The 13,937-nt window shown below is 33.4% G+C and overlaps 1 protein-coding gene across 2 annotated transcripts; it reads left to right on the top strand.

The window, feature by feature from the left end:
- The first annotated feature begins 2,811 nt into the window (after positions 1-2,811).
- On the top strand, positions 2,812-13,592 carry LOC127105669 (ATP-dependent helicase rhp16). Of its 2 annotated transcripts, XR_007795100.1 has the most exons (17): positions 2,812-3,076; positions 3,305-3,409; positions 3,741-4,813; positions 5,184-5,306; positions 5,438-5,511; positions 6,300-6,363; positions 6,496-6,642; positions 6,725-6,810; positions 8,871-8,940; positions 10,129-10,257; positions 10,378-10,602; positions 11,203-11,307; positions 11,384-11,536; positions 12,198-12,286; positions 12,391-12,471; positions 12,562-12,764; positions 13,540-13,592. XR_007795100.1 is itself a non-coding variant. In XM_051042871.1 (16 exons), the coding sequence occupies exons 1-16, from the start codon at positions 3,031-3,033 to the stop codon at positions 12,632-12,634; spliced, it is 2,643 nt and encodes an 880-aa protein (XP_050898828.1). In that variant the 5' UTR covers positions 2,812-3,030; the 3' UTR covers positions 12,635-12,777. The 2 variants fall into 2 exon arrangements, 1 of the variants encoding a protein (XP_050898828.1); XM_051042871.1 differs by lacking the exon at positions 13,540-13,592 and having other exon boundaries at positions 12,562-12,777.
- Positions 13,593-13,937: the final 345 nt, after the last annotated feature.

The raw sequence follows: 13,937 nt of genomic DNA on the forward strand, positions 1-13,937 counted from the left end.
TTTTTGTTTAAGTGCGGAAAAATAAATTGCGGAAAGTAAAAAGACACCGGAATTTATAGTGGTTCCCTTCACAATCCGAAGGTACATCCACTCCCCTTTCGACTCGAAAGAGATTTTCACTATAGTTAGAATTATCGTACAGCCTACTCACACCAATGGTGATGCTTACTATCTAACCTATAGGTAAACAAGTGTGGAAGAACAATCCTCTTGTAACACCAACCCTTGTGTCCAACAATCCTGGATCACAAGTCAAACAGAAATAAATCTTTTTGATGATTTGAATAAAGTGTAGTGTTATCAATCTTCTCTTGATTGATCTTCTCCTTAGATAAATAATTCACTCAATGAATAATATATAAGTGTTCAACAAAAATGGAATGAGATGAAAATTTGGTTATGAACACTTTTATGAGAATTTGAAAGAGTGATTATCTTAAGTTTTTATGAAAGTTCTTGGAGGTGAATTTTCATTTTAAAAATTCAAGAATTTATATTGACAAAACACATTTTCAAAGAGGTATAATTTTCTTCATAAAAATTGATGAAAAGGTATAAGTTTTTGAAAATCATTTTTCACTGAAACGAACAGTGTTAACCGGTTAACCAAATGGGTTAACCGGTTAACGCGTATAACGTTAACAAGGAAGTTCAAAAACAGGTCCGTTAACCGGTTAATCCATATGGTTAACCGGTTAACACTGTTGAAATGCAGAAAAATACTTTAAGAAAAATGTAACTTTCATTTCAACATGTTAAAAATTAGTTAAGTTAAATATGGAAATGTAACACATGATTGTTGAACACTTGTATACTAATCTAAGAGTGAATTAGATATACCTTAGAAGTGAATCAACAAACTTGCACAAGTGTTGGCTTGAAAAATAAGCTTGAACCAAATGTTGGTTATGCATATGTGGCTTGATCACTTTGATGCTTGAATTCTCTTGAAGCTCTTCTCTTTTTGCATTGATACATGTTGTCTTCATCAAAATTCTTTTTGGATTGAAGCTTGCTTCTACAAATAAGCATGCTAACTTTTCACATCAATTTCAATTTCAAACCCTTTTCACCACGTCTTCAAACTTTCGAACCATTGCTCGAATCCTTTCAAAAACAAATTTCACTTCATTAAAACAATTCATCTCAAACCATTTTCACCAACGCGGGTGCTTGATCCAACCTCAAATATCTCTTCCGCTTACATCAAATTATTTTCAAATCAACTTCAAATACTTGATCCAACACCAAGTTGTTAATTTTCAAAACCTTTTCACAATAAAAATAGAAGAAAAAAGTTTGATTATGTTTAGACCTTCTCTCTCTCTGATTATTCGGGCATTGCTGTAGAGCTCCCTGTATGAATAATCATCTTCCGTTAATGAATTTTAACTTGATTCGTCACACATTTTCTTAATAACCTTTTGGATGAAAACAGTGTGATTTGGTTTAACCATCTTCCTTCTCGAGTATTTGAACACTGTTGTAGAGCTTCTTGCTCAAATACCTGTCTCCACATAAAAGCAACTCACCTCATCAAACTTCTTTTTCGCCCTTGCACGACTTTGAAAACCTTTTCATAAACTATTATGCTTTATCCATTTTGACACGAAACAAACAAAGACTTCAACCTTCAAGAGCGAGCAACAAGTTAAGGTTTAACCGCTCAAACGCGATCTAAACATCACTATTTAAAAGCAACCAACAAACAATTATTTTCTAACACAGAACTACGTAGCCTTGAGTTCTCCATCGCATAATAACTATAAGATAGCGAATGATCCACGCTAACACTCGTTCGCATGACTAACTAAATGAGTATCGTTGAGTACAACAGACGTGAAAGGTTCTAATACATTTCCCTTACATAACCGACTCCCAAATCCGATCTAACCACGACGACCATTCCCCTTAGTTTTAGCCGGTTTTATTTGATATTTTCCTATTTTTTTGAAAGAAAGAAAGATCGGTGATAACTTTATTGTTATCTGAGCGTGCGACGCGCCCAAGTGTATTTTGCGCCGCGACATAATTATAATTATGCGTTGGGAAAATAAGGTGTTATATTTGTGCCGATCTTCGATACAATGGAATTGAGGTGTACCTGCAAGGTTAACACTCCAAGACATAAGTCACAAAAATTAGAAGTTAGAGAGATAAAACTTTGTAAGAGTGAATGAAAAATACTTGTCATAACGCGTAGACAAGATTATATATGACGAATGACTAGAACCGTTTCCATTGGTGCAACGCGAAATGTGAGAAATCGTTGGATTGAATTCAATGTCTAATGACGAGCAATTAACTTGAATATGATGTGCGATTTTCTAAAGAGAATCCACTTATCCATCATTCTACTAGAAATATATTTTGAATTGGACCTTTGGTATTTGACTGCTATTTGGCCGACTCAAAATATCATTTATCCACATTTTATGAAAAAATAGTTTAATCCTTGCTTTATTTTGATTCTAATAAAAATATGCATGAAAATTGAAGTCTATTTTTTCCTTAAATAATTGAAAAAAGATAAATATTTTATTTTTGAAACTAAACATATTTCTTTTATGTACTTAACAAAAAAAACATAAAAATTACCAATTCAATATAATAAGATTTAAAATATCCCTTAGCAAGATTTAAAATTAAATATGTTAACGAGTAATTGCTAAACACGTTATTTTTAGTAAATTAATTAAGAATCTTCCAACTTTTTTGGTAAATTAATTATTAAGAAAAGTAGCATTAACTAAAATGGGTCACAATACATTACAGTGGTCCACATCACAGAGAATCATAGCATACATTAACCACTCTTATAAATACAGAGCCTCTCTTCTCTTCCCGCCGTTTCATACAGAAGAGTGTGTTTTTTGTGTAGCGAAGCGTGCTTTATGATTTTCGAACTATCGTCGTTTCATTGATCTTCAAAATAAAACGCTTCTTCAATCGCAAACCCTAAAACACGTTCTCTCTCTCTCTCTCTCTCTCTCTCTCTCTCTCTCTCTCTCTTCTTCACCCGCTTCGTCAATGGAACTCCGTCCTCGTCGACTCCTTACCGATGATGTGGATTCTGGTGACTACATCTTTCTTACCTTTACTTCGTTTAATCTGAATCTAGATAGTAAGGGTTAATGTGTGATTTTGGATTTGGATTGTTGAAGATGCAATTTATTGTGTTCGGTTTGGGGTTTCTCTTTGTAGTGTGGAGTTGAGGATTATTATTTTGAATAAGGTGTGCTTTTTGTTAATGTTTGCTGATTACTGATTACTTTGTTTTTTTCCCTATGTATGTATGGATTAGCGGCTGAGAAGGGGAAGCAGCCGATGGATGATTCTGATGGAAAGTGTGACAGTGACACTGAAAGTGATCTTGGTTCGTTTTTGAAATCTGATTCTGATTATGAAGGTAAATAACTTTCATAAATCAAAATTCAAACGGTTGCAAGCTGATTACCTTTACTTTTTGTTATTTTTAAATGCAAACTGTTGCTAGGGTTTGTAACTAACTTTTCATAAATCAAAATTCAGTTACTCCTATTATGGAAAATTCTATTACATTTTTATCAAAAATGTTGCGAGTATGATCTTAAACTTTAGGGATTGTTAATGATGTGGTAGTCTGTTTATGATTCTAGTTAACTTATGATTGGAACCTGAGTTAGGAGTAAAATTTACTAGATGAAAACTAAAAACATTTTTACGTAGATGAAAATTTTTCTTTTGAAAATTCAATGCAGCTGAAGCCGTTGACGAGCACTTAACTTTTGACTTGAATCAAGTCCCAACTTTAAGCGGAAATGATTCTGATTGTGATTCTTTAGCTAAAAAGATAATGGCACTGTCTCGAAAGAGAGGAAGAGAATCCCTGATAAAAATCGAAGGCCTGAGTGATTTAGAGAGAGAGCTGGAGCACGGTGATGAAGCTTCAATTGATTCACCTAAGGAGAAAAAGAAGCGAAAAGCAAATAAAACGAAAAAGGGAGTTCCTAAGCCAGTGTTGTTATGGCATGCTTGGAGAGATGAGCATGAAAGATGGATTGATCAGAATTTGTTGGAAGATGTTAACTTAGATCAAAGTGAAGTGATGAATGAGACTGCCGAGGCATCGTCAGATCTGATTGTTCCTTTGCTGAGGTACCAAAGGGAATGGTTAGCATGGGCTTTGGAGCAAGAAAATTCTGTAAGTAGAGGAGGAATCCTCGCCGATGAAATGGGTATGGGGAAAACTATTCAAGCAATTGCCCTTGTTCTTGCTAAACGTGAATTTCAACAAATGAGTCGCGAACCAGATGAACACCCACATTCACCCGGGTCATCTAAAGTCCTTCCTGCGATCAAAGGAACCCTTGTCATCTGTCCTGTGGTTGCTGTTACTCAGTGGGTTAGTGAGATTGATCGATTTACTTTGAGAGGAAGCACCAAGGTTCTGGTTTATCATGGGGCAAAGAGAGGGAAGAGTGCTGAACAGTTCTCAGAGTATGATTTTGTAATAACAACATATTCTATTGTTGAATCGGAGTACAGAAGGTATGTGATGCCTCCTAAGGAGAAATGCCTATATTGTGGAAGATTATTTTACGAGAGTAAATTAATTATTCACCAGAAGTACCACTGTGGGCCTGGCGCTATTAAAACTGAAAAACAATCAAAGCAGACAAAGAAAAAGAAAAGTGGTCAGAGTTCAAAGTGGGATGGAGGGTTGAAGCAGGGCTCTATCAAGAAGAAGAAGAATGAAATATCCTCAAGAATAGAAGACAATGAGAAGTCTTGGCTCCATGCTGTTAAGTGGCAGAGGATCATATTGGATGAGGTCAGTTGGGATAATGTAGGATTATGGTTAAGATCTAATTAAATTATACTACTTGTTTCATTCCGAAAAGTATTATTTTATAAATTAAAGAATCATTTTGTATTCTCTTTCCCTATTTCTAAACCAACTTATATTTGCCCTCTTTCTTGTATAACTGCCTAATTAAGCTTTTATTGTCATCTTTTATCTCCAGCTTATTGCTATAGAAAAATCAAGAAAATAGTATTATTACTCAAGCTTAATGTTTTGACTTCGTAGCTATGTATCACATTTCTTATTGTGTTATGTATTATTACAAATATTATATTAGGTTCGGACATTTAACTTTTTGATACTTCAATGATTTGACTTGTTTTTTTCCCATTAATAGGCCCACTATATAAAATCTAGGCATTCTAACACTGCAAAAGCAGTTCTTGCTTTAGAGTCTTTCTACAAATGGGCATTAAGTGGCACACCCCTTCAGAACCGTGTTGGAGAGCTATATTCTTTGGTAAATTGCCGGTCTTTTTGTTAATAATTTATTCATTGTTTTTTTATATATGATTTGTCAAATAAAGCAACTCCTAAAATATAGCTTATTATCTTATCCAACATAATTGAAATACAATGCCATGTATGCAGGTACGATTTCTGCAGATAGTTCCTTATTCCTATAACCTATGCAAGGACTGTGATTGCAGGATGCTTAATCATAGGTTTGACTTGGCTTACAATCAGTATATTCAATGCACTTTTTGGTTTTTAATTTAGCAGGCAGTGATTTTACTTAGGGACCCAATTTAGTACTAAGGGTTTGATTATTAATTTTTATAATTCTTAGGAAGCTGAAGTGTGAGCTTAATTTTCTCATGTTATCTAAAATCAATAAAACTCGAAAGGCTTTTATGTATCTAGTGTCATCTGGGTGCTATTCACGTTCAACCTTTGCAACATTGTGGTTTATGTAATATATGATTATCTTTTTTCTGCTTTCAAATGCGTAATCAATAGTGTTTTATCTGTTTGCATGCTTTAATTGGGAAATTGTTAACTTTAATTAGGAAATTGTTAGGACACTTAGTTGTTAGCTAGGAAGACCTAGAAAAACTAAAGAGAAGTTATTAAGAAATATCTCTGATTAACGATTTGGATAGAAGCATGGTCCTGGATAGAACATTATGGCGGAAATTGATCCATGTAGCTGACCCCACTTAGGGGGTTAAGGCTTGGTTGCTGTTGTTTATTATCTCGTATCAGTAAAAAAACCAGTTTAAACTTGAGAGACTTGATGTATCTAATGTCCCCTGGGGATTTGCAATCTTGCGGTTTCTGTAATATACAAATATTCCTTTATTGCTTTCAAGTACTTGATGAATATACTAAGTGTTTTTTCAGTTTGCATGCTTCAATTAGGAATTTTGTTAGGACTAAATTGTTTATATTTCTTATTACCATTATTTCATTGTTTACTGATTATATTTGCTATACCTGTGCTCTTCTGCAGCTCCTCTAGACAATGTTCAAATTGCCCCCACAGTTCTGTTAGGCATTTTTGTTGGTGGAACAAAGTAAGTTCTGCAGTTTTTGGTCTTTTTTGGGTTCTACATATTAGAGTGAGTCAGAGTGAGAAGTCATATTCCTTGTAATTTTATACTGAGATGTTTAGCTGATGTTTTTATTATATATTACAACTTGATCAGAATATTGCCACACCAATTCAATCATATGGATATGGTGATGGGGGGAAAAGAGCTATGATATTGCTCAAAAACAAAATTTTAAAGAGCATAGTGTTAAGGCGAACTAAAGTTGGCAGGGCTGCTGATCTGGCACTTCCTCCTAGGATCGTAAGTTTTTGTTTCCTGTTGTCTAAGTTTGGATTTCTTCATTTGGAGAGACTAATTTATTCTGCAACATATCTACCTGCAGGTATCATTGAGGAGGGATAGCCTAGATACAAAAGAACAAGATTATTATGAATCACTATACAGTGAAAGTCAAGCACAGTTTAATACGTATGTCAAATTCTTTATTTTACTGCGTATAATATGGTAAAATACAGTTTTGTATTTAACAAAATTGAAATGTGTTTGACACGAATGGCATTATATTTATTTAGCGGTGTTGAATTTATGGATCAAATTACCAAGTTGCGAATCTTCAGCAGTTCTATTTATTAATGAGGGTTGTCTAGTATCTCTATAACCCCATAAGCCTGGAAATCTTCCTTTAGAATAGTGATACCATGATTTTTTTTTTGAAATCAGGGGTTGAAGTTGTGCTTGTCTATAACAACACAATTGTTCAAATTACATACATGATACATGAGTAATGAGTTATATAAAAGAGGTGCATGAACATAGTAATAGTATTACTGCACTATTTCCCGAGTTTGCTTGTTGTGGGAGAAGGAGCAGCGAACAATTTCAGACGTTTGCATGTCTTGCTGATCGCGCTGCCACATCAAATGAGTTCCCCACTGCACCGCATCAGTAAACGCGAGATGATGTGTGAAAGCATGCTATCTCACGAGATTTCACGCGCGATCTTGACGACACTTGGGACTAAATATCTTGTCTATTGTTTTGTAAGGAGAATGTACATATATATAATCATGAGTCTCCTGATCTATTCCGATAATTATAAAAAGGACTAACTAAGAGAGGAAAGATTAAATCAATACAATCAAGACACAATCACCCAATATCCTAATGGGTACTAATCATAATTTCAATATCTCAACATTTCCCCTAAAGGTGATGCATCATCATGTCATATGCATCCATCTTATCACATATGTATGTAATCCAAGAGCATTCGTAGAGATTTGGCAAGGATATCAACAACTTGATCCTTGGAATTGACAAAGGAGGTTCTGATGATTTTGGTGATAATCTTATCTCTAAAAAAACGTGACAATAAACTAGATTGGAGAAGAGGCGCAAAGTTGATTCTTAGAACTTGAGTTGGGCCTAACTCAACATTAAAAAATCGGCTTGTAAGGTGACAATTTCTCCTACTTTTAAACATATGGTGTTCAAGCCATCTCTCGTCCAATGTGAGACTTTTAACACACCTCTCACGCCTAGTGCGGTTACATCTGAAGTGTAATCCGAGTGACCCAATAGAAGAAACTTGATAGCAGGTGTTCCAACGGATCTTGGACAAACTCTGATATCGTCTTAGAATTTAGATTGGGCCTTATTCAACCTTATAGAAACAACTCGTAAAGTCAGGATTACCCTCACTTATAAAAATATATTTAAGTCATATCTCATTTAATGTGAGACTCTTTACACTGATCGATTATCACACAACTTCCATCAGACCAATTTTACACTAATGAAGGTCAATGCAATAAATGCTTCAATCACAACAGCTCACATGTGGCATGAGCCATAGTTATGATACTATCTTAAAATTTAGGTTGAGCTTAACTCAATTCTACTAAGTCGGCTTGTAAGGTGACCATAAAAACATATACTCAAACTATCTCTTATCTAACGTGAGACTCTTAATAACAACAACAATGCATATGAGGTAAACAGTAATGGTGCTTATTACCACACTATATCCAAAGCAGATAACCTATATATTATGATATGTACGTGTCAAGAATGAGATTTTTTTCTCACAAGTAATAAACATAGGATGAACTGGTTCTAGATTTTCTTCGCTTAATGGGTTATGGTTAGTTTTTTCATTTGTTTAGTTGGTATGAAAAAGTAGTTATTGTTATCTTGACCCACCATTTTACCGTTACAAAAATTCAGATGGAAAATTAGAAGGGAAAACTGATAGGAGCCATTGTGAAAGTTATTATGGAGGTTACTTTATATTGAACTGAAGTCAAGCGTTAAACTGGCAAATATTTGTGGACACCAAAACCTGCTATTTACCTTATAAATAATAATTAATTAGTCTCTCTTGCATATTCTCTGTTTCTATTTTATCATGTTCAATTTCAATAGCTGTATACAAATGTTTAACTTATGAAATGCCAACATAAACAAATCTTTGCATGATTTTTTTTTATATAAGGCATGGTTTTATTAATATGCTTTCTCTTTTGCAGGTACGTACAAGAAAATACTCTGACGAATAATTATGCTCATATTTTTGACCTCCTCACTCGACTACGTCAGGTGAATGATAAGGGACATAAAAAATCATACACTTTTGTGGTGGTATTGGTATTTTTTCATGCTTTAAATTTGGAGACACATTTAAAGAGTTAAATATGTTTTTGGTCCCTCTAAATATATCAACTTTCATATTTAGTCTCTTTGAATATTTTCTCAAATTTTGGTCCTCTTAATTTTTTGCTATCTATATTAGTGGCTTTTTTGATGACATGTCATTGATAAAACTAAAATATCATTAGTTTAATAATTTGTCAATTTAATATTCAATCTTAATTTTTTTAAAGTTATTGATTTATAAATATCAACAACTTATTTACATTAATGCATAAATATAAATAAATGCTTTCAGCACGATTGAACTATAGATTGAACTAAGCTGACACATAAATTGAGCTACCCCACCCACCCATATTCAATCCTTATTAATTTATCTATAACTTCAAATTAAAGAATCAATTGTTAAACTACAAATTAGAGAAGCATTTATTAAACTAAAGATTAAATAGTTAAGTTATTAAATTAACGATATTTTAGAATTTTAATAATGACATGTCATTCAAAAAAGTCATTTGGAACATGCCACGTGAACTTTTGTTAAAAAACAAATATTAAAATTGGTAACAGAATATTTGGAGGGATTTTTAGAGGGATTAATAAGGATAGCTGGTATATTTAGAAAACCTGAAATCATATTTAACCCTCATTTAAATTATGGAATTTTTAGTTTTTACCACTCATAACTAAAGTATCTTAACTTCTTGTATTTCTAGTCATTTTAACACGTTTCTATCTTTTTTTTTTTTTTTAGTTTTTCCATGCTGATGAATTCATTTAGAATCAACTTTGTTGCGGAAATTGTATTTGTAATAAAAATATATAGCCTGAACTTCAGCTTACAATTTAAGAATACAAAATCATATCAATAAGCTTTTCATTTAAAAATATATTTTTTCAAGTTAGAAACTGTTACAAGAACAGTTGTCATAAATTGAACAGGCACTATATGATATACATTTATTTTTATTTTAAAACCAAATGACTTGTTTGAAAGATGGTTTTATGCTTTATTGAACTAGGAAGTAAGCTTCCTTATTTTCAATTAAAAGTATATGTTTGTACTCTTTTGTCTCCGGAAGGTGTATGTGATCTTCTGCCACGGGCTTATACATATCTGGCTTAAACATACAGGCTGTGGATCATCCTTATCTTGTGGTGTATTCTCCAACTGCAGCAGCACTAAAAGGAGGGAACTTGGTTAGTAATGGTAATGTTGAAGTAGAATGTGGCCTTTGTCATGATGCAGTTGAAGATCCTGTGGTTAGTACATATCTTTTCTTTTTCTAATTAAACTTTCATTTTTTAAAATGCTATATAGAAGTTCCTCTGCTAATTTTGATGTGCTACTAATTTTCCTTTCCTTTTAATTTATTAATTCAGGTTACCTCTTGTGAGCATACCTTTTGCAAGGGATGCTTGATAGATTTCTCTGCTTCCTTAGGTCAAGTATCATGCCCCTCATGCTCTAAGTTACTCACTGTTGATTTGACTTCCAACAAGGATACTGTGGTTCATAGAACAACAATTAAGGGGTTCAGACCTTCAAGCATTTTAAACAGAATCCAGATTGAGAATTTTCAGACAAGTACTAAAATAGAGGCATTGGTATGTATAAATCTTTTGTTAAATGATATTATATATGATTTTTATCTTCTTTATTTCTGGCAAGTATATGAGTAGTTCTACTAGCTTTGGGTTGGTTTTTCCTTTTACCCGCAAGATGCAATCGATCAATGGATTGATGCATGTTTGAACAAATTTTGATTATCTGAAGTGGGGTGTTGGTGAAAAGTTGAAAGTTCCTGCCATGTGACTAAGGTCACAGGTTTAAATTGTGGAATAAATCCCTTGTAAATGGGTCTTTCCTTTTCCGGAACCCCGGCACTGCAGAAGCTTTATATTATTAATACCAAGCATCCTTTAAAGGGAATTTTAGTTAAGTTATTAGGATTTTGGGCTTACAAAATTATCACAGCTTATATATGTATTGAAAGACAATGCAGTTGAAATTCGGGAGGGTGGGTAGAAGTGGGAGTGAGTTGGGGTGGGGAGAGCGACTGGCTGTATGACAAGCATCAGCTGGAAAAACTATTTTTTTACATGGCAACAAAAATAATATGCGTTTATTAGTTGGTGTATATTCTGTCATATTTTACAATGTCTTGTTACTCTTTGTCTACCTCACTGAGTTTAAAATGGTTGTAGAGAGAAGAAATTAGATCTATGGTTGAAATGGATGGTTCTGCAAAAGCTATTGTTTTTAGCCAATTCACATCATTCTTGGATCTCATAAACTACTCCTTGCAAAAGGTAAATTTACTTCACTTTTTATTTTATTTATAAATGGAAAATGCATTGGGATGATGACACAGTGAACTAATTGCAGTCAGGTGTATCTTGCGTTCAACTGGTTGGAAGTATGACATTGGCTGCTCGGGATGTTGCCATTAAAAAATTTACCGAAGACCCAGACTGTAGAATTTTCCTAATGAGCTTGAAAGCTGGAGGCGTTGCTCTGAATTTGACCGCAGCATCTCATGTAAGTAATCTTTTTTTGCATGATTATGTCAACCTTTTGGTTTTCCACTGTTTAATTTAAGTTGAGTTGTGAAGTAGCCAGAATTGTGTTATTAGTGGGTCATTGTTTGTAGAGTTATGTATGCAGTCTATTTTCTGAACCAGTTCACATGTTCTAGAATTCTATGTATGATTAGATCTTCATTATTGGAGTTTTTAGCGTTTGTTGAAGATAGTTTATCCCTTAATTGACTTTCAATTCTAAGTTACTCTCTCCGTCCTACAATGAGTGGTCCAGTTGACCATTTCACACATATTAAAAAAAATGATATGAAAGAGAAAATATGATATTTTTACTATAGTATCCTTATCATGTATAGGGAATGATGAAAGTAATATTAATTAGAGGGTAAAATTAAAAAAGATGCAATGAAAATTAAAATAGATCATTCATTTTGTGACACTCTTTTATTTCCTTTATGCACATTATACTGATTAGAATTGGAATTAGATGTTGATGTGAGAATTGAATCACAATTAGGATATTCTCCTATTTATAGACTGATTTCCAACTAATCTCCTAACAAATAACTGCCAAATGATAAATTGCTACATAAAGTCGTTTGTCATTCTTAAGTTGGATTTCTCACATGGTTAACGCTTTGTTTATTACTCAATCTCAGGTTTTCCTCATGGATCCTTGGTGGAACCCTGCAGTTGAGCGTCAGGCTCAAGACAGAATTCACCGTATAGGGCAATACAAACCAATCAGGTATTGCTTCTTGCACACACTAAAAGAAAAATGTTAAAAGTTAATAGAAGAACATATAGATGGATTCTTTTATTTTGAAGTTCCAACATTACTTCTGTGTGCAGAATTGTGAGATTTGTCATTGAAAACACAATCGAGGAGAGGATCTTGAAACTTCAAGAGAAGAAGGAATTAGTATTTGAAGGGTAAGTTTGAAGCTATGATTGAATTGAAGGTGCTCTGCATATTTTTCCATAATAAGTAATGACATATCCTTTGTTGTCCCTCCTTAATAGGACTGTAGGTGGTTCTACAGAGGCTCTAGGGAAGTTAACGGTGGCCGACTTGAGATTTCTCTTTGTTACCTAGGCTGGCTATCTTGACAGGAAAATTTGTTGATACTTCCTATAGAATACATCTTTTGGGAAATATTTTTTGATGATATACATCATGTAACTTGCATGAAGCTTAACAGAATGTATGAGTCTGTTAATAGGAGGTATATTTGGCTATGTGTGAGGCCCCCCCCCCCCCCCCCCCCCCCCCCCCCCCCCCCCCCAACATGAATGTGGGTGGTGAAGTATTTTTTTACTTAGGGGCCCGGTTGTTTTGATTTTTTTTTTTAAATGATTGCTATAGTGTATATATTTTGATGTAATTCTTTTTATAAAGAAAATTTTCATAAAAGTTTGATTTGCATAGTTATTTTTAAAATATTAGTTTAGATATTTTATCATTTTATCTAAAAGAAATTTGGATATCAAAATTTTAAAAAAACATTTAATTTTGTAATTATTTTAAATAATTTTTTATAAAAATCATTTTTGAAATATAACTTTTTGAAAAAATTATGATTTTGATTATACTTTCTTCAATAATATAGATTTATGTGTATATCAAAATTAGTCTTTTAAAGAAAAAATTTATTTTTTTGAAGTGAAAACAAACTGGTTCAATATTTAAAAATACTATTCTTACTATCTAATTCAGAGACCTTCTATCTATATTTTTGAATTGCTTAAATTTATTTTTTATCTTAATATTTTGGATTTTTTTACGAAAATAATCCATTTTTTCAAAGAAATTCCCAAAATATCCTTGGTTTTAAAAATTTTCCAAACTACCCCACTTTTAAGAGGAGTCGCCAATTGAATTGGAAACTCCTCTTAAAAATTGAATGGAGATGCCAATTGGATTGACTAGGGTAGGTGTCCTAGCCAATCCAATTGGCCCTCTTGTGTAGGATTTAAGAGGAGACGTCAATTCAATTGGAGACTCATTTTAAAATGCAATTTTTGTGTTATAAATAGATGTGTTGTGTGAGTAATTGTTCCACATCTCATATAATCATTTGACAACCATTCTTGATGTTCGTCGCCGATACGGAAAGGTGATTTATGCGAGAGATAAACCTCAGATGCTGATGCTGTTCTGGAACATCACTACGTTCGATCAACTGAAGAGGGAGTTAATTCGTTGGTTAGTGTCGCTACCGGGATTTCACGATACCGAAACCGGGACTAAAGAGATGCCAAAGATAGGTAAAGTCAGAAGAGTCGCTACCGAATTTTATTTAGTTTACCTCTATCGGAGAGGAGAGGGGAAATAGTCGATAAAATCCTCGGAAAAGAGACGCGCACAGGAAGCACTAAAAGAGAATAAGGAATCGGTC

Source organism: Lathyrus oleraceus, chromosome 7 (assembly GCF_024323335.1).
Source record: "Lathyrus oleraceus cultivar Zhongwan6 chromosome 7, CAAS_Psat_ZW6_1.0, whole genome shotgun sequence".
NCBI classification, from domain to species: Eukaryota; Viridiplantae; Streptophyta; class Magnoliopsida; order Fabales; family Fabaceae; genus Lathyrus; species Lathyrus oleraceus.